Source organism: Vidua macroura, chromosome 25 (genome assembly GCF_024509145.1).
Source record: "Vidua macroura isolate BioBank_ID:100142 chromosome 25, ASM2450914v1, whole genome shotgun sequence".
Taxonomy (NCBI): domain Eukaryota; kingdom Metazoa; phylum Chordata; class Aves; order Passeriformes; family Viduidae; genus Vidua; species Vidua macroura.
Genome location: NC_071595.1, coordinates 3,314,137 through 3,334,708, shown reverse-complemented (window position 1 = coordinate 3,334,708; position 20,572 = coordinate 3,314,137). Strand labels below are relative to the sequence as shown.

Here is a 20,572-nt window from a genome sequence, read left to right as displayed (position 1 = left end):
CAAACTGGCCCCCCCTGCACACCCCCTGTGCTCTCAGTTAACTCCCAGGGAAGGCCTTTGCACACACACAGATCACTCAGGCCAGGGAGTGACCACTCACAGCTGCCCACACCCCACGCTCCAGGTACAGAGGCTGCAGGAGCTGCTCATTGCCACCTGGCTGACAGAAACCCCTGCAGCATCAGCACTTCAAAGACCTGCCCCAGAGAGCATCTGCACCCACCTGGCTGAGGTTGAAGGTCATTATGCTGTTGTCATCATAGAGCAGGATGTTTATGGTATCTAAGGCCCACGTACTTTCAGCCAGCAGCCCCGACTTCAGAGACATCATCACTCTCCAGGCTTCAGGAGTTCCTGTAATATAAACACATGATGCTTCCAGCTCCTGGAGTTTCAAAACAAAAAGGAGACACTTGATACTGATTTGGACCTGTGAAGAGCGGAGTCTGGTTAAGATGATGTACAGGCTGTGTCTACCACCAACCTGCCCACAGGCAATGCCAGAATAAGGGCTCAGAACACAATTAACCTTCCACAATGCTTTTTTTCTTCAAACCCAGCAGAGCCCCTGTGCTTGGCAGGACCGTACTGAAAGGCCAAGGCAGCACCAATCCCTCAGAAGGCTCCAGCAGAAAGGCAGGAGCTTCCTCTTACCGATATCTTTTGCTGTCAGCCGCCTCCTCTGCTTCAGCACAGGTTGCGTGGCCTCCACGGAGCCCGGCGGGAAGGTGATGTCCCGTCGGATCATGGGAGGCTGGACAGCTGCTGGTGTGATGTGCGAGGCAGGCACGGGTGGCCCTGCCTTCTGCATCTTCATCCCCGAGTGCAGGAACGGGGATTTACTGGGAGAAGTGCGGTTCTCCAGAGGTCTGGGCAGAGGTGCTGGGCTGGATACCTGAGGAATGTGATTCTGCATGCTAGGGGGGGTTTGGTAGTTGGACTGGGGGGGTCTGGTCATGGGGGGTACGGGGGCGGAGGGGCCGTAGGGAGGTTGCCGGTTCCCATGGGAAGGCCATGGTCCCTCGTGGTTGACCCTCTGGTCTGAATGCAGGATTTCATCTGTTCGAGTGACCCCGTGGTAGGTGGGGCCCTGGGGCGCCGCGCCCGAGCTCTGCCTGTTGGGGTAACTGCCGTAGCCCAGCTCGTTCCTGCCCTGCCACAGGGCCCCTTGCTGGGGACCCTCCGGGGCCGGCTGGATGGGGCCCCCCATCATCTGCGGGGGGATGTTCTGCTGGGCGCCGGAGCCGGGGGCGGCCGAGACCCTGTCCCTGCCGAACTGGAAGGGGAACTGGCTCTGGCCGGCGCGGCGCTCGGCCGGGTAGGTGCTGCCGTACTGGTTGTACAAGTCCTGCTGCGGCGAGGGCTGCGCCGGCGGCTGCTGGCTGGGCTGCTGTGGCTGCGCCGGGGGCAGCTGCTGCTGGGGCTGGCCCTGCCCCGAGCTGTAGGGAACATTGTAGAGCTCGCCCTCGTGCCGCTTGGCGGGGAGGCCATAGCTGCCGTCCATTGGCCGCTTGTAGTTCTGTGGGAAGAGAAAGGCACAGACGAAGCCGGGTGAGTGGGAATTGGGGATTGTTTCTCTGGAAGGGTTTTAAGCATTGGAAGGGGCTGCACAGGGAGGTGGTGGAATCACCACCCCTGGAGTTCTCCAAGAAACGCCTGAACATGGCTCTCAGTGCTCTGTCCTGGGTGACGAGGTGGTGATCGGTCACACACTGGACTCATTGAGCCCAGAGGTCTTTTCCAACCTCACTGACTCCACGAAACAAAAAGCCAAACCTCTGGGCAGAGTCCCCACAGCCAGAGGATCTGCCCCACAGCATGGCCTGGGAGAGGCCCTGTCTCCTTTTTGGCCGTATCCGATGTGAAAGTTGGATCGGTTGTTCCATTTCACAAGCCATGGCCAATTCCTTGTGGCTGCCTGGGGAGGTTCCCTGTGGATTCCACAAGGATGCCTTGGGGGCAGGAGTCTGCCCACAGAAAGGACTTTTCCTGCAGAAAAGGCTCAGCTCTACTCTGCATTCACCACAAACCAGACCAGACACTAGCGCTTGCTTCCTTCCACATCCAGGAATTTTATCAGACCCTATTTCTCTCATTTCCCAGGTTTCTGCTCAAATATCAGACAAAATGCATTAAAAACTGTTGTACTTCCTGCTTCTTCCTTTCCTGTGGATTTCAAAACTGAAAGGAGCAAGAAGGCTTCTCACCCCTAATTCTTTTAAGTGCAAAGGGAGAAAACAGCCAACTGCTGCCCAAATTAAAATCCAGGATCTCTCTTGCCTCCAAGGTCTGATCTGTAGCTGCTGTGGAGGCTATTCAGACACTCCATGGTCATAACTGGCTTCAGATGGAGCTCTAGGGCTTCAAAGATGACAAGTTCCAGAGTAACTCGAACTCTTGGCTCCAAGCCCTGTGGCTCTGGTTGCAGAGCAGTTGGAATTATTCTTAGCACAGCTCAGTGAGTGCCCTCTCTATACTCTCCTAAACCATAGGACTTAAAATTATCAGGAAAACATTATGGGTCCTGGCATGGATACAAAGGGCAAGTCGTATGTGAGGATTATGGAAAGGGATACACGTTCATTCAAACTGTCCTGAAACAAACCTGATGGTTTTGGGAACAGTAAGGAGGAGGAGGCAGTAGGGCCATGGAGTCTGAAGCCTCTGGCTGCAGGATGGGAAAGGGAAAGACCAAAAAGATCTCCTGGTTTGTGCAGAACAATCCACCTGAAACAGCTCTCCTGAATGATCCAGGACTTATTCCAAAGAAAGTCATCACTTGGACCAAAAGTGTTAAAGAAACAGGATGGGATTCACAAAGTTCCACAGGGACAGAAGCCCAGTAAAGCTCCCTGATCTTCTGCTACCTGACGACAGCATGCAAACCACACAACCTTCATTCTCAGAACTCTGTTTTGTTAACACAGCACTGGGAATGCCAATTAAAACTTTTTAGAATTGTTTTCAAATGAGAAAAAAGTCTCTGTATAAAATCAGGTTGGACAGGGCTTGGAGCACGCTGGGAAGTCGTCCCTGCCCACGGCAGGGGCTGGCACTGGATGGGCTTTAAGGTCCCTTCACCCAAGCCACTGTGTGATTCTGTGATGAGGTACTTAATTCTTCACATTCATAAAGCAAATGCACAGCCCAGAGAGTTTTCATCTTCCCCCCTCTTCACAAAGAGCACAGGCAAAACACTCAGTGGAGCCAATCAGGATCTCTGGGATCACCCACCTGCTGCTGCTGCTGATACATGGTGGTTTGCTGGCTGGGGAAGGGGCTGCCCGAGGATGTGCCTTGAGTGGAGAATTGATTGCCATAGGAATCGTGTCTGGAGAAGAGAGAGATGTGTCAGTGTCGCTGGGGACAGCACAGTGTCCTGGGCACTGGCTGGGCACAGCAGCCCCTGGCACAGACCTTTGCTGCTGCTGCTGCTGCTGGGGGTAGCGGCTGGGCGAGTACATGCCCGTGTCGGGCGCGGCAGGCAGGATGCTGGGCTGCGGGGTGCCGCTCCCCAGGCCACCCTCGGCTCCCAGCCCAGGCTCCGTCCTGCACACAGAGAGAGAAAACCCCGCAGGCGCTCAGCACCCCTGCGTGGCACAGGGGGCTCAGCAGAGCCACAGCAGCGGGCAGAGCTGCGTGAGGGTGCCCCGGGGCAGGGCAGGGCAGCACCCACCTGACTCTGTCGTAGGGGGCTCCGTAGGAGTAGTGCTGCCGCTGGCCCATGGCCATGTTTCCCATGCCAGGGCCAGCGGCGCGGTTGTAAGGGTCACCCATGCCACTGTTGGGGCCCTGCCCTGAGGACATGAAGGGGTCGCTTCCTGGAGCTGGAAGAGAAAAAGAACCACTGAACACACCTGCCTCTGCCTCAGGAACAGACACCTGAGGATCTGGGCAGGAAGGGCGAGCAGGGGTGTCCTGCAGCACTTCCAGCACACAGCCAGACAGGGATGAGGGCTCCAGGAGAAGATGATCCCTCACCTTTCCTCATACTGCTGTAGGGATCTTTATTTGGCTCGTAAGACATGCGACCCATCATGTCAGAGGTATTCATGCTGGGCTGGTACCCTGGATTTGGAGTCATGGAGTTCCGTTTCTGGAACGTAGGATCACTGCCATCTGCAAAGGCATCCTGAAGGCCCACGGAGTTACTCCTGTTCCAAAAAAGCCCCACAAAGACCACATTACAGAGGTCCACCGTGGTCCTCAGGATGCTCTTCCTCACATGCTCCCTCTCAGGTGTTGCCGTCCCCTCCAAGGGCCACAGAATCAAGAGGAACTGCCCTTCCACAACGCTGTCATCAGACCCAGACCCAATACTGAAGAATATTCACACATGATGTTGCTGTCAGCCATGAAGGAAGGAGCTAAGCCGTGGAGTCCCACCAAAACAGGTACCCAAGGCCCCAGCATCTGCAGCAATGACCCAGGGGTGACCCCACCCCCAGCAGTGGTGCCATACCTGATGCCTGGCAAAGGGGGCATCTGACTGTGAGGCGTCGACGCTGGAGTTGGTGGCTTCAAGTCTCCTCCTTCTGCCATGGAGCTGCTGGTGGACTGAGGTGTCTGAGGGCCCTGCATGGAGCCTGAACCCGCTGCAAGAGGAGGAACCTGGGGTGAGCAGCTTTGCACCCTATGGATGCAACCCTGAACCTCCCAGAACATCAGCCTCGAGAACAGAGAGTCCTTTGAGGAAGAAACAGATGAAATATGGCCAAGAAAGCACGAGGAGCTCAACAGTTCAATGACAGGCTGGGCCAGGCTCCCCAGAAGAGCCTAAAGCTGAGAGGTTGTGTCTCTGCTCATCTTAATCCCGCTCCCTTTTCCACACCATGGCCCTGTGTGGTGTTTCCCAAGCTATCCTACCAGAGCTGATGCTCTGGAGGGCACCACGTGGCAGGAATGTGGGGCTTCCTTCCAATTGACAAGCACTGATGTGGCCTGTCACCTTCACATGCCCCCAGCCAGGAGGGTGGGAGCTGGAACCCTGTCCTGGGAGTCTCAGGATCTCCCCAGTGATGGAAACCTCTGCCGAAGCCACCAAGTATCTTTGATTGAGGCTCCTCTGTCTGCTCTGCCCTTCCAGAGCAGTGAATTCAGCAGTGAAGCACCACTCCCAAGGATTCCTGGAACAGGGAATGCCGGAGTGCTGGATCTCTCACTGGAGGACAAAACCCATCCAGCAGGTTCCCTGCAAGTCCCAGCTTTCTGCTCCACTGAGCCTTGACCAAACCCCCCGTGCGTAACCCAGTAATCCAGCTGTGCTGGAGCTCCAGCAGCTCTCCCCTGGCCCGGGATCGCTGTGACAGCATCAGCTCAGGTTTAGCCGCTCCTCGCAGCTGGCAAGAGCTGAACTCTTAATTAATGTTTCCATTAGTTTGGTCCCCAGCACCCGATATCCCTCAGCTTCAGCCCTGCTGGCTGATGAGTCATTTCAGCTATTCATTAAAATCCTCCGAGGTCACGTCCAGGCCATGTTTGTTTACACCCCACCTTCCTGGCACCCTGTCCTCTGCTCTGCGACTCCCTCCAGCCCAGGGAGGGCTGGAGGAGGAAGGGCAGCGGGAGCTCCTGGGGAGTTTCATTCACAGCCTCCCTGGCAGCCCAGCCCCACTGCTTCCCCCAGGAATTGGCTCTGGAAGAGGCCCCAAGACATTCCCCGAGACATTCCCTGCCTCGCTGCCATTTGGTGTTTGTCCCCAGCTCCCGCTGTCCCTCCCACTCACAAACTCACATGGAGCTGGAGCGGGGCCAGCTCCACGCTCTGGGAATTCCAACCCAAGGTGCCTCCCCAGGGACTCTACCAGAGGGAACCTTCGGGGCTTCCAGGAAACTCCCAGGCCCATGAGGGATTCCCAGTCCCCTCCGGGCACCATCTCTGGGAACACTTCTGGGTGCTGAGGGTGTGATGGACACTGCATGGAGGAGCTCTGGCACCAGGAGTTCCATCTCTGCAGCCTCAGGAAGTGGTTAATGGAGAACAGCACCGTGCAATCCTCACCATTCCCAAAGTTCTGCAGGAGTTAATTTGGCAGAACAGGCTGAAATGAAGAGCAAGCCAATGCCAGCAGGTTGTGAGGTCTGCAAGGAGAGCAAACCACATGTGTGGGATAGCAGAGCCCTTCAGCCAAATGATGAAATGGCTCCAAAACATCCCCCTGTTGTCCACAGGTTCCCAAACAGGGAATTCATTCTCAGCCAGGTGATTCCCTGGGGGACAGGACTGTGTGGGGCCCTGGAAGAGCAGCATCCACCAGGACTCCACACTCTCCTAGGGCTCTTCAGCCTGAAGCTGGGCTGACAGAGCAATTTCTGTCCTGCCCTACACCCCCAGGCCCTGAAAGGAAGAAAAGGAAAGTGAAAGAGGAGCAGGGACACTGAGTGATTCAGCATAAAGGATCAGAGCCACCAGCCAGGCTTCAGTGCTGCCTCTGAACATTCCCAGCTGTGGGAGTCTGGAGCAAAGTGACTTGAGAGAAGGGTTTGAATTGGCAATGCAGCAGAGTCCTCTCAGAGCAGGACCCAAACGTGCAGAGTTTGGGGTAAGAGCCCTGCGAATTTCTTCTGCTGATGTGCTGAAGAAGGAGCTCAGCCCAGAAGAGCCAGGCCCTTCACAAACACCACGTGAGCTGAAACTAAATCTGATGCAGCACCTAATCCACTCTGACACACACCTAGAGCTACAAATCTAAAGTGGCTTCCTAAAAGTCTCAGCTCTCTCCAAACAAACTCCAAATGCTCTCAACATTGTTCCACTGCCTCTGGGGGCAAGAAAGAGGTTTTGGAAATAAAGTAGTATTGGATTTGTGGACTAGTTCAAGCAGAACTCAGACCCACTCTGGACAGGTTTAGTCTAATGGCATAGAAGTTACTTTATCTTGCAGAACACACCAAGGCTGAAGCTCCACTAGGGCAGGTTTCCTGACCAGTGACAAGACATGATTTAGTTCTTAACAAACCCCCCCCGTAGCTGAAAGGAGAAATGTGGTGCCCAGCAGAGCACTGGGACAAGCCCACTGTCCCTGGAGGGTTCAGCAGGGCTGGGGCACAACTGCACTCCAGTCAAAAGAGGTTCATTATTCTGCTCCTCGGGAGCCAGACAGAGATGGTGCCAGGTTTCAGGACCAAAAAAGCATTTTTTTGCAAACATTATAGGAACTTCAAAGCAGACCAAGTTTTTATTTCACCTACATGAGCAGGCTCCTGACCAGAAAAAACATTTAAAGTTTTTTAGTTATAAGATAAACTGGAAAACTCAAGCTTAAAGAAGAGTTGGCAAATTCAGCAGCAATTCAAGCAATGAACTCAGTGCAAATGAGACAGAAAGGATCAGACTTTCCAAAGACTAAAGAGTACAACGTGCATGGCTGGCCTGCACGTCTTTTCTTTTTTTGTTTAACAAATCTGAATTGAGCATTATGCTTAAATATTCAGAAACAGGAGTACCCCATCAAATCTGAAACAACAGCAAAGGTTCATTTTAAAGATTCCTAAAGCACCCAGCTTGTCATAGGCCTCCAGTGATCTGAGCACGGAGCCTCAGAATGTCCTCCCTGGCTCCTGCTGAGGGCTGAGAGCAGGAATTCCTGAGGAGGATGAGTGCACACCCACATGCAGCCTTTCCTCCCTGAAGGTATCACTGGCACAGTCCAAACCAGCTCAGCTTTTGCAGTGGGTTCCCAAACTCGAGCAGTAACAAGGGCTGCTGTTGGAATCACCTTGCAGGGAAACTCCAGAGCTCGCTCTCCACCAGATTCTCACCAGGCAGAGATGCAGCAGCAAGCAGAGGTGTGTGTGTGTGTGCATTTTTAGGTTTTCCTTTTTCTCAAGCTCAGTCCAGAGCTTGGACACACAAAACTGAACTATCCCAAGAGGCTCAACTCCCTCCCAGTCTCATCCACTCCCACATTACCAAAGCATTTTTATCCTGCACAGCCAGAGAACAGGGGGGGCTTTTTGGCAGTTTGGACCAGCCTAGCCCACAGCACAGTGCCAGAGACCCTCCTGCTCACACAGCCGCTGCACACCTCAAACCAGGGCCTGGCCTCACCTGGAGATGGAGGCTGGATCTTGGTCTGGGACTTCTTTGAGTCAGCAGCTGCAAAGATGTCTGGAGGAGGGTCCTCGCCCCTCTCGATCTTGCACTCGAAGGCGTACAGACACTGGATGTACTGCTTCTTCAGAGAGCTGGCTGCGCTGCTCGACGTGCCCACGTTCAGGTTGGTGGCCAGCTCACGCCACTTCTTGTTTTTGTTGACCTGCACAACCAAACAGGAGGCTCTAAACTCCAAATCCAAGAGGAGAAATCAACCCTTCCAAGCTCACACAAAGGATGCAATGAGAGCTAAGCAGAGCAACCCCAAAACTACTGAACTCTCTTCTTCACCTACAGAAAACTTTTCAGATTTACAGGGACAGATTGCAAATCAAATTAGTCACAAGGTCAGCTGACAGCCAGATGCAAAGACAAAGGCAGTGTCACCAATCTTTGCACTGGGCAAAGCAGGGAAAAAGGGCTTGGATTGGATCTGGCCACAGACTGTTCTCACCCAGACAAAGGGAGAGCAGACATCTGGCTCACTTAAAGGGTGCTGGGTTTTATTTACAGAAATAAAACAGAGATAAAATGTGGCTAAATGGGAAGCCATGGCTCACATCTGGCCACAGAGCTGATCTTTGTGCTGTGGGCAGCTCTGTCCCCTGGTTGGGGTCACTGACCTGAGTCAATCCCCCGATCTCCTTGACGGAGATGTAGAGCCTGTACAGGTCCAGGGGCTTCCTGCCCACGGCTGGCAGGTTGGTCATGCCCATGGCCTTCTCCTCAGTGAAGGCCAGGTAACGATCCACCCACAGCTTCCTCTCAGGCTCCCCACCCAGCTCGTACAGCTTGGTGATCTTCTCGTTGGTTGTAGTAGAGGAACTGGACTTCTAGGAGAAGGAAAGAGAGATCAGGACTGAGCAGCACAACAGCAGCTCCTCCATGTCCCAGGTGGCACCCTGGCCCTGCTCCCCCCCAGTCTCCTCGTGCTGTCCCTGTCTCCTGTGTCTTTTACAACCTGGAGCAGAAGCAGAGATGGCTTTGGCATTCCAAATCATTCCTTAAAAATGAGCTCCCGAACCAGAGGTGTTCCTCAAACCTGATGATGTTCTAGGTGAACCCTAGACCCAAAACTGAGCATGTTCATGGCACATGAGATTCCTTCCACAGCACAGACCAGGACAGAGCAGCCCTGATTTGTGGCCAAGAGCATTCAAGTCTTCTTTTGCCATAAATAAGAGAGGCAGATGCCAGAACACAGGAGCAGGAGTGAGAGATCTCTTGGATATTCTTGCTGCTGGCACAGGGACCAAACCTGCTGAGCATTTGTTTTCCTTCAGGTAGCAAAGGAGGAGAGCAGGGGCTCAGAAACTGCTTTTTTGGTGGTTCTTTTGAAACTGGTAGCAGCAATGCAAAGAAAAACACTCCCTGAAGAACTTGTTTGCCTCCCTCTTCTGGCTTTGATACAGGATTAGTGAGAGGTCTGTTTGTGAAACAACTGCAACACTTTAGTTACCAAGTCCCAGCTGAGAGCTGACTCGCTCCAGGCCCACTCCACCAACAAACTCAGGTTTGTTTACGCTGCTTTTGGCAGTTTCACTGTGGCAGGTAATAATTCCTAATACTGAATTTGTTTTCCAGGTGCAATCCATGTCTCCCATAGGACTGGGAAACACTCCCCTCCATTTCTCACACAGTTCAATCCAAGCGAACATACAACACATGGCTTTATTTCCCTGGATGCTGAAGAGGATGGGAGTCAATAAAAACAAAACACAGAACATTTTACCTTTGACTTGGATTCTGCTTTGGGCGTCCCATCTGCCTTGTTGTTCATTTTAGTTGCAGGTGTTAATTTGACATCCCCGAGTCCCATCATTTCAGGGCTTGCTGCCATCCCTGGGAAGTTAAAGGGATCTTTAACACTGATTTTCCTTCCAGTGCAACAAAATCAGTGAAATCCTAAAGCTCTGGCTTACCTGCAGAGTTGTTGGCCATGTTCCCCGCCATGGGGTAGGGTGGGCCCTGGGGGTTTATCATGCCAGCCATGCTGTTAATTCCCTGCCCATAAGGAGGCCCAGTGCCCATCATTCCCCCCTGATTCATGTTGGGATAACCAGGAGGCCTAGAGGAGGAAGGAGGAAGCACACAATTACTCCACATATTAGGCACTAGCATACTGCCTTCTGAGGAAGCAGCTTTGCTAAAAGAAACCTGAAAAGGACATGGAGAAGTGACTTGCCCCAAACCATTTTTCCAAGAGAAGAGCAAAGATCAGGTGCTCTTATAAAGCTCAGTACCCAGAGCCCAAGTTACATTCTCAAGAGAAAAGGGGAGGCAAACCCTTTGGAAAGTGGGACCTGAGCTCTGAACATTTTCATCCTTCATCTTGTTCTCCTACATCCACAAACTGAGCCTCATTTCAGTCATTAAACTGCCTTTAACCTGCAGACTCTGCAGCCCTGGGCAGTGAAGTGAGAATACAGGACTTAGAATCGTGGAATGTCCTGGGCTGGAAGCATTGTTTTCCATGTATCACAAACCTCCCACGCAACTGTGGCTCGAACTTCTTCCTCAAAGGGACAGGCTTGGGTGCCTTTACTGGAGATTGGGAACTTGAGCCTTGGCAGCCACAGGTAAAAGCAGGAGGTTGCAGGAGCAGCCCCCAGGTGAGGATAAAGAGCAGTGTCCACTCAGACAACAAATACATCCACCAGTTTTGGAGGAACCCATTTAAGAGCATGTTCGTGGCTCCCATGGCATTCTGGAAGGCCACACACACCTACTCTGAAATGGGCAATAAAGGAGGAAAAAACCACAGAAAACAGCGCAAAGTTCAGAGTTGAATTCCAGCTCCTTTCCCACAGCTGCTCATCAAGGCCCAAAAAGGAAGAAGTTCCTCAGACTGGACAAGCAATGCCTTGGATCACACACACAGCTGGGTGGCTGCAGGATTTAGGGGCTGCAGCATAGGGGCAGCATCTCCAAGTCATCCAGGGAACAGAGAAGACCAGAAAGCAAAACCCAAGAACAACTGAAGGCATCTCAGAGTTAAATAAGTTCACCTGTGAACCTAACAATTCCCTAAGTATGTAATAAATGATGTAGAGAGTGCTGCAATGGTTTGGGTTGGACAGACCCTAAAGATCATCCCCTGTCTAACCCCTGCCATGGGCAGGGACACCTTCCAGTGTCCCAGGCTGCTCCAAGCCGGGTCCAACCTGGCCTTGGGCACTGCCAGGGATGGGGGAACCACATCAGCTCCTCCAGGCTTTACTCTCTTCAACAGTTTAGTTGAGAACCAAAGCTCCACGACGGACAGACCTCCACCAAGGACAGACCTCCCCAGAAGCCTCTCTGAGTGCTCCCCCAGAGTGGGTTACCCCCAGCCCTCTGCAGCAAGGCGTGCCAGGCTCTCTGCCAGCCCAGAGCCTCCCTACCTGTTCTGGATGGAGTTGGCAGCGGCGTGCATGGCAGCGGCCGCGGCCTCCTGTGCCTTGCGGTTCATGCCGGCGGGCGGGGGGCACATGCCGCTGCCCACCTGGGGGGGCATGTTGGCCATGTTGGGGCCGTAGGGCCGGCTGCCCATGGCCGCGTGGCCCATCCTGCCCGGGGGCAGCCCGCTGTACGGGGGCACCCCGCTCTGCCCGTGCATCTGGCTGCCAGCCCCCATGGGGTTCATGCTGCCCGCCATGCCCGGGCTGGGGTAGTTGGCGTTGGACATGGCGTTGTAGTTTGGCTGCCTGGGGTAACCTCCTGGGGAGAGGAACACAGGGGAACACAGCATCATTCAACCCGTTCGGTTTATGAATCACCATAAAAATCTTCTATCGGCAAATATTTAAAGATCACTAACAGAGATGAGGGGGAGTGTTCACACCTCAACACAAAGTCAAAGTACTTGGATATATGCCACGTAAAATGTGTTTTGACACAGCCAAGTAACAACATCGATTCAGAAGCTGCTTGAAACTCTCCCAAACCTCAACCCAGCACAGAGAACTACGTGGTCCAGGACAGGATGGAAAATCCCACATTAACCCTTCCCAAAACAGGCACCACTTCATCATCTTCCTCTCCAAAGAGAGCCATCCCTTTGTCACAGTTACATGGGAATAAGCAGTTACAACCTCTTTATTCCTAAATAAGGAGGAAGAGTCCCACTTTTAGAAGTACAGCTATCCCTGAAAGCAACATATGCCATCACTCTCAATAGGAGCAAAGCTCTGGTTGGTATCACCCACAGATTAAGAGGGGACAAATCAAAACATTTATCATGGAATCACGGAGTGATTTGGAAGGGACCTTGAAGATCATCCCATGGGCAGGAGCACCCTCCACCATCCCAGCTAGCTCCAACCTGGCCTTGAACACTTCCAGGGATGGGGCAGCCACAGCTGCTCTGGGAACCCGGGGCTCCAAGAAGACATGAGGACAGAGAGAGGCCTTTACTGGCTCAGTTCCCACCTTGAGGTCCGTACTGCCCGCCCTGGGGTCCGTAGCTCCCCATGGAGTTCTGCTGGTAGGGCCCCATGCCGGCGTGCATCTGTGCTCCCGAGGACTGCCGGGGGGATAAGGCTGAGCCGGGCTGGGGGGAGCTGTACTGGGGCATCTGGGGGTTCCTCTGCATGTACCCTGCACATCAGGAGGGAGAAAATAGTTAGTGCAAAGCACCCCGAGCTGCCACTGCACACACGTGTTCCAGGCAACAGCCCCTAGTGCCGACAAAATCCTTCCAGCAGCAGCCTGGACACATTTTAGTGGTTGCATTAAGGAGCCAGTGTTATCTGAGCAGATAACAGATCCAATTTCCTGGTTTAGTCAGAAGGAAAAAAAAACCCTTAGTGTCACAGCAGAAGCCAGTACAGCTCTGCAGATCCTTGGGGCTTCTTGTTCTTGGTTTTTGTTCACTTGTTTGTTTTCTCAGGGTGACAGGTCTATACCTTCAGCCTGGAGAGCTGAAATTTTACATGCATTTTTCCCCCCAAAATCATACTCTCTCAAAGGGGAAAGGCACACAATATTGCTGCGAGCACCCCTTGTTTTGAAGCTTAAAGCATGTTAAAAAGCCAGAGAAAACATCTTAGAAGCCAAAGCACCAGCTTGGATGGAACATTTAGAGGCCAAACAGCCACCAACAGCTGAATATACTGCAAAGTGCCTCAAACACTTCAGCCTGTAATCTTGGGGCAGCTTTTCAGTGCTCTGTCCCACAGAACCCATGTCCCCAGGCCAGGTAATTGAACAAACACGTGCAGCTGGCGTGACCCACCTCGGTCCTGCGCGATGCTGGACTGGTTCATGGAGGGGTGCAGGATTGTGTCCGACTGGCCACTGGGTGGGCGGGGAGGCATCTGATTGCCTGGGCCACAAAAAGGACACACAACCATCAGCAGCTGCTCTCCACAGACACAGCAGGCAGCAGAGTCACATCCCAGAAGCCCAGACAAGCCCAGGACAAGGGGATGTTGGCCATGGTGAGGAAGAACAGCAGCAAGTGGTCACATCAGGCCAGTGCAATGGCACTGCTGGCTCACCGGCACCCCACCCAGCCCCACACCTCTCACACACATGGACGAGCTCAGAGCACCTCAGTGACCACACAGTGCTGGCTCTGGGCAGCTCGTCCCCACTTGGCAGCACAGCTCAGCCCCAGCAGAGCCCGGAGGTGAGAGCTTACCTGGGACTGCAGCGGGGGACAGGGGACCGGAGCGGGACTGAGCAACGCTGGCTGGAGATCCAACTGGGGAGGGGGAGGGTCCTCTGATGCCTGGCAGGTGAGGAGAGGTATGTGGCGAGAAAGGAGACTGAGCTGGGTTACTCTGCTCTCCTTGGCTGCTGGAAATCCCTGATGTGCTTACTCCAGGGCTCAGGGCTCCTTCGGTCCCCATGGGCAGGTCATCTATGGAACCAGACAGGTCCTGCAGGGCACAGAAACACATCAGAAACCACAGAGCCACGCGGCTGCTCTCTCACACACCGCTCAACAGGAGCACTGTCCCTGGGCATGCTGCACACAGGAGCCAGTGAACCCTGTTTGCTGTTGGTACCAAAGGCTGCTGCAGACCGAGGCAGCTGCCAGACGTGTCTTATCCTGCTGCCAGTCTGAACCCAGGAGCTCCTGAGTTGGTTTGCTGCTGGCCCAAACAACTGGCTAATTCTCCTTTTAATTCAGTTTAGAGGTGGGAAGTTAAAGAATGCATCAACAGCACACGTAAAACTGCAAACACAGGAGACAGTCCATGTGATCATGGCTTGGAAGGGAAACGTGGCTCAGCCTCTGGAAGACAGAAAACTCCTGCCTCACCATAATTAATTCATAAACCTCCTATGAGCTGGGAAACTACTCACTTGAGATGGATAAAAACAAACTAAACAGAGATTTAAAAGAAAACCATAAAATACTCTTCAGGGTTCCCACTTCCCTTTCTTCAAAGACAGCAAAAATTAGCAGTTACTGTATCAACCTATAAAGTTTAGCTTTTCTCGAAGGCAAGGCCAGAAAACACCCTTCCTCCTGCATGCATTCACCTTGGAGAAGAAAAGCACAAAAAGCCTAAGAGAGCTGAAACCTCCAATTGCCACAGCAGCAAAGCGACAGCATCAAAAACCAGCTGGCAAGTGTGAAAATGGGGCTAATTCCAAGGAGCTGATGATGTGCAGATCCAACATGCCCAGTTGTGCTGGCTGGTTAGTAACAAGGTGCATCAGCTGCTCAGGCTTGGCCTGCAGTGAATGAGTCAGGAGCAGCCCCAGCCAGAGGAAGTGGCAGCGTATTTGAACAGAACGCTGGGAAGTTGTAACTATTCCAGGGATTAGATAAAATCTCTGCCAGAGGTTCAAAGGATCAGGGCAGGTGAAGAAGTGGAGGCCAAAGCTTACCAGGACTTCACTTACCCTTCTTAAGTCTTCCAGAGCAATCAGCTCTGGATCAGAAGGGTTCTGGGTGAGTCCTGAGGGAATCCCAGGTCATTTTCCCTGCACAGAATTCAACTGAACAGCACAAGCAGAGCCAACTTCATTTAAATCCCACAGAGAAAGGCCGAGCCAGCTGATAAATCACCTGGACACGCTGGTTTCATTTACACTGACAGCACAACTCCTGGTTCAGCAGCAGTGCAGGGAATGTTTTCCCAGTCCTGGCAGTGCACATGGACCTGGAGCATCAGACACTACAACTCATCAGCCTTGGGGAGCAGGAGCCCCACACCCAACCCCTGCCTGCCAGGGGATGTGGAAAGGCTCCGACAGCACATCCAGGACGTGGGAGTCAGGGAGAAGAGGAATTATGGAGGAATACAAGCCAACACGGAGACACCCAAGCAGCTCATCACCCCTGTGGGACGGGGACATTCAGAGGGCAGAGCTGGGCTCCAGCACCATGTTCAGCTGCTCCAGCACAGCAATTTCCTCTGTTTTAATGGAATTTGAACAAAATGCCTCTAACAAATGCTGGCAAGTGTTACTTTGGAGCTGCAGAGGCCAGACACTTGGTGGGATGATTTAGTGCAGAACGTGTCCTCCCTCCCCTTCCATTACTGCTCCTGTTGGAGAGCTCATTTCCTGCACCACAGTCTCTGAGGTGTATTTGCTTACTGCTCAAGTATTATCTTCCTGAGGGAAAAAAAAAAAGCGCTTTGTTTTATTTCAATGAAAGCTAAAAAACTGCAGAAAAAGCCTAAAAATAGTGTCTGAGATCTCTTGCAATTTTCACTACTTTCCTATTGTAACATCAAAAGCATTGCTCCTTTATGCAACTATTTGGGTGTTTTTCCCTGGACAACTTTGACAAATCCCACATTCCTACTGCAGAAACCATCCAAAGTGGGAGTAAAAAGACATTATTTCCAACATTTTGCATTAAAAAGCATCAACCAACACAATCAAGAGCAAAACACTCTTCTCGCTGAGATTTACTGCACCCAACTGCAGCCACTGATACAAGACACACAAAGAGATTCCCCCCAGAGCCCATGAAGGGATCAGAATGTCCAGAAACCAGTTCAGTCCAGCCTACAACTGGATGGAAATACTGGCATATCCCCTCAATACATGAAGGTAGTTTTAGTTTGAAGCACCAAATATCTGCAAGACATAAAATGAAAGAACATTAAAAACGGTTTGAAAATTAACTCCTAAGCAGTAGATAACAATCTCCAGAGCTCATGTCTTCAACCTTGCCCGTGCATCAATGCTTTAGTACTCAAGCCATTTAAAAACATCCCATTTTAATGAAGCAGGTGGATCCTGGCTGGCTGTGCCCCTGTGAGCAGGGCCCTTCTGCATTGCTGACACACCAGGAGGGACTCCCAGAGGAACAGCAGAGCTTTAGCTGTGCACAGATTATCAGTTTAAATGAGTTTGAAGTGACTTACACATCCCCCTTTCCCAGCTGTTGGGACATGAGTTGAAACAGGACAGTGAAAATCAAGTAACTCCTGAAGTGACTTTCACCTTCAAAGATACGTAAGTTTTATGAATTCCAACAATAAAGTCATTTCCCAGCAAAGAAGGGTTCTGCCAGCACAGCAGCATTTTCTGAGTGTGTTATTCAGCAAGACTGAGCTGCTCAGAAGGGAAACTCCTGCAAGGGGAAGGAGAAAACGTGGACTGGAATGTCTGAGCCCCAGCAGCTCATCAGTGGGGAGCTGGTTTCCTCCCATCAAATTCTCCCTCAGGATGTCAAGCACCAGGGCACCATGGATTAATTAAAGCTAAAAGACACCTCCAGCTCTGCCACCCCCAAAGCAGGGGAAAAGGAAATCCCTGCATCTCCCTAGAGCCTGTTTTCAGGGCAGCCGTAGCAGAGAAGCCTTTAAAAACAATAAAACCTGATGGAAATAATGGAGACCTGCTGCCGTCAGGGGGTTCTGGACGAAGCCCAAGAGCAGAGGGCCTGGGAGGATTTGTTTGCCTCCCACGGAGCACCAGGAGGAGAGCTGCAAAGGCACGGCAGCAGCAGCAGAAGGGCTCTCCCCTTCCCTCTCCCGCCAGCACAACCAGGGAGCCGAGACAGGAGGTGAGGCTCGGCAGCAGCAGCTCTGCCAACTCAAGGAAACGTCAGGGTCTGGAGAATTTCCTCACGTGTTTCCAATGTGTTTTTTATGCATTTTATTGCTCATCTGCCATGCAGATCAAAAACGCTGGAGGGATTCCAACTATTTCACACAGAATCTCACACTCCAGGCTGGCTGCAGCCCCAAAGCCTGAGTTTCTTCACTTGAAATACTGCCCAGTGTTATTTTGGGACGTGACCCGATAGCGGAAGCCCACGGGGACCCTGGAAGGGAGCGCTTCCAGCTGCGAGAGGATGCCCGAGCCGGGCCGGTGCCAGCGCGGGGCTGTCAGTGCTGCTGACAAACAGGACTCGGCACAACACCTCCTCCTCACGCCACAACAAAACCCTGCCTGCAATCACACCGCCTGCTACCCGCAGGAGGGGGCAGGGGAGGTCATCCCTGCACAGAAAGGGTTGCAAGTCCTGGCACGACCAGCACAAGGAGCCGATGGTTTGTGCTGGAAACAGCCGGGATTCTTTTATCTGGCAGCAGGAACCACCACCCCTCTATCTGATACAGCTCATTTGTTAAACAAACAGAGAGATGAAATGGCAAGAAATGCTTAAGATCGAGGTAGCAAATTCCCAGAGGAGCAGAGAGACTCGAGGCTCTGCTCCGGCCCATCCCACTGATCTGGCAGAGCAGGAAGACTGACCAGAAAGCAAATGAAATTCCTGAGCAGGGACTGCAGCCTCCCCTGCCCATCCCCAGCCTCGGCCCTTCCACGTGGGAAGTGTGGGGGAACAGGGAATGATCTCAGCACGATCAGATCACCAGACAGCGCTCAAGGAAATGATGGTCTGAGACGAGCATGTGCTGGAGTTTATAAATTCTGTAAGGCCAGTTGTTTCCATAGGATGCTCACAAGCAAGACCAGAGAACAATGGCTAAATTTATTCCCCAGTTCTTTCTGAAAGGGAAAAAGCCTCTTCCTTCCTTCTGATTGAAATACTCACTTTCTATTACAAGCTCTTTTTCTGTGCAGTTGCTTTTCCACTTACTCAAGAACTACCAACATTTAAAAATCACAAGCTTGTCCTTTCCTTCCCCTTTATTTCCACACCCAAAATACCTCAATCCTCTCTATCACAACAATCACACAGCTGACTGGCAGGATCTCCCTGCTATTTTGGGGACATGGATAGACTTGTTCCTCCTTTGGCAGCACATACAAATCCTGCCTCTCATGCTCCACAGAACACTCTCTCCTGGAGACTTCCCTGTGCTCCACTCACAGCACCCCCACAAAGGAACCTGAGTTTTTCACAGATGTGACAGAAGGGTCTGGAGAGGCCCTGCAGCCCCAGTGCCTTCCTGCTATGCCTCTTCCAGATTGGTCCCCCAGCAGAAACCACAAGCTGGAGCTTAGGAACAAGTTCAGCTCCAGTGGAAACCCAGCTAGATATTTTTCATCCACTGTCTCCAAAGCTGACAAATCAAGAGTTAGAACAGAGATTTTCCAAGTCCTGTCCTATCCCAAAAACATACAGCTTGTGCCAGGGATGACCATCATTCCCCTTACTCTGCTCCTCTACCACCAGTCACCGTGGAGAGGAACTCGAGCCCATCTTTCCAGCACCAAAAGCACCTTCAGGATCGTTGCTGGTGTGGGTTTGAACTGGACAAGACACAAAGGGGATGTCCTCCTTCAAAATGGGACAAGACCATCAGTTGGAAGGAACAAAGGGATTTATTTGCAATGAATTCACTGGGATTGGCCCCTTGGATATGTCCCTGGAAGCTCAACCTCTGATCTGAGCAGGGATGACATAAGAGCAACTAGAATCGAGTTCAGCAAGAGGAAAAACATCCTGGTACCAAACTGAGTGTGCCACAAGGACCTGGGAGTCCTCACTGCCACTCACTTATCCCTGCAATCCTTACAGAGAGGAAGGAAGTGCTAGACTTAAAGGAGAAAACACCTGCCCACTAAAACAAACACCAGCAAGGCTTCAGCCTCTGCTGCAGAGTCCATATTCCCTTCCCTTCTAAGGAGTTTCAGCTCCTCTCAGGCAGCAGCGCTGGCAGTTACAAACCTAAGATGGGGACTGGAACATGCCGGAGAGATTCATGCAGTTTCCTTGCTCAAAGAAGAAGCTGAAAAGCTCATTCTTCCAGGCTGGCTCCAGACAAACTGGGAGAAGCTGCTGGCTCGAGCTGCACTGCAGGGAAGGGAGCCTTCGGAGAGGAGGCTGGCAGGAGGAGGGGCTCGGTGCCACACGAGAAATTTTACTCTGATTGCAAAAATAAGCTGCTGCTCTAATCCAGCTCAGTGAATCTAGGTGAGTGTGGTGGGCTGGCAGAGAGCAGGCTCAGGATGGAGCAGGGAGGAAGACAGAGGGAAGTGCTGCTGGCTGTGCCACATTCCTGCGCCGGAGCCTTGCGGAACAGCCGGCACTGCTACCGCAGCAGCCATTGATTTTTCAGAGGTCGATACTCCACTCCCACAGATCTCCTCGGCAGGAGCTTTAATCACATCTCCTGCTCCTACCCTGTGCCACCCCTCCTTCTCTCCCCCCTCCAAATAAAATAAAATAAATTAAAAAAAAAAGGGAGGCCGAGGGGGCTTCCTCCCCCTCTGAGCATGGAGCAGACGAGCAAATCTCATCTTCTCTGTCTTTGGAGAGCAGAGATTCAGAGCTGTAGTTGCAGCACAAAGTAGAGAAGGAGTAACGTGATTCATCCACAGAACAAGATGTCGCTGGAGGGAGAACCCGCCATGTGGAAGGGCAGCATTCCCACCCAGAAAGTGCTGGGCTCTTCCACAGGACCCCGGGAGATGCAACAGCAAACCCCACACAGGAGTTCCCACTTAACCCTTTGGAGGCTGCTCATCTGATAAAGAGTACTCCCAGCTTTACACAAAGGTTAGTACAACATCAAACATCCACGGCAGCATGAAAATGCCAAATTTTTCCAGCCAGGGTGGCATCACTTCAGCTGGCCCAGAAGCTGTCCCATCCATCCAGCACAAAAGGGTGACACCTCCAGCTCCTACAGCAACACTGACCCCAAAACAAGCTGTGGGAAAGAGGCAGGAGGATCCTAGGCACAGGAAGCAGCAACATGGCATCAGCACCAGGGGATGCTCTCACTGATTTCTGGAAGGTGCGGGGATGCAGGGATCTCCAAGCCATCAACGGGAAAGGCTGGCCTTGGGAAGGCAGCTGCAAGAGGGAAACGAGTGCAGGCCTTAGCTGACAGACCTGCTTATTCACAGAGCTTTTGTCTTCCTTCCACGGGATTTACGTCTCCTCATCCAAGCCTGAAGACGAGCCCCAGCTCACACAAAACACAGGACCATGGAGGAGGCAGGAAGCTCCCCTTGGACTGCCAGACACGAGGATATTCCTATTCCCCAGCTTCTCTGGAAGGCGCTTTCCAGGCTCATGTTCCACACGCTGAGACTCCAAAGCATTTAGTCATCCCAGCATGTGACTGTGCCACCACGCCAACCTCCCCAGCCAGGGTGGCC

The 20,572-nt window shown here is 52.4% G+C and overlaps 1 protein-coding gene across 2 annotated transcripts in view; it reads right to left on the bottom strand.

Annotated features, from left to right (window-relative positions):
* ARID1A (AT-rich interaction domain 1A) overlaps nt 1-20,572 on the bottom strand; it is a 53,453-nt gene that overhangs the window by 3,151 nt on the left and 29,730 nt on the right. The window contains exons 5-19 of one of the 2 annotated variants that reach the window (XM_053998884.1): nt 13,719-13,959; nt 13,311-13,400; nt 12,506-12,673; nt 11,479-11,794; nt 10,018-10,163; nt 9,828-9,937; nt 8,719-8,928; nt 8,051-8,258; nt 4,463-4,595; nt 3,982-4,154; nt 3,677-3,827; nt 3,418-3,549; nt 3,235-3,331; nt 655-1,519; nt 224-354 (exon numbers count right to left, since the gene is read on the bottom strand). In XM_053998884.1, coding sequence (XP_053854859.1) covers nt 224-354; nt 655-1,519; nt 3,235-3,331; nt 3,418-3,549; nt 3,677-3,827; nt 3,982-4,154; nt 4,463-4,595; nt 8,051-8,258; nt 8,719-8,928; nt 9,828-9,937; nt 10,018-10,163; nt 11,479-11,794; nt 12,506-12,673; nt 13,311-13,400; nt 13,719-13,959 — 3,171 coding nt within the window. The remainder of the gene's footprint in view (nt 1-223; nt 355-654; nt 1,520-3,234; nt 3,332-3,417; nt 3,550-3,676; nt 3,828-3,981; nt 4,155-4,462; nt 4,596-8,050; nt 8,259-8,718; nt 8,929-9,827; nt 9,938-10,017; nt 10,164-11,478; nt 11,795-12,505; nt 12,674-13,310; nt 13,401-13,718; nt 13,960-20,572) is intronic. The other variant, XM_053998885.1, reaches the window with a different exon arrangement.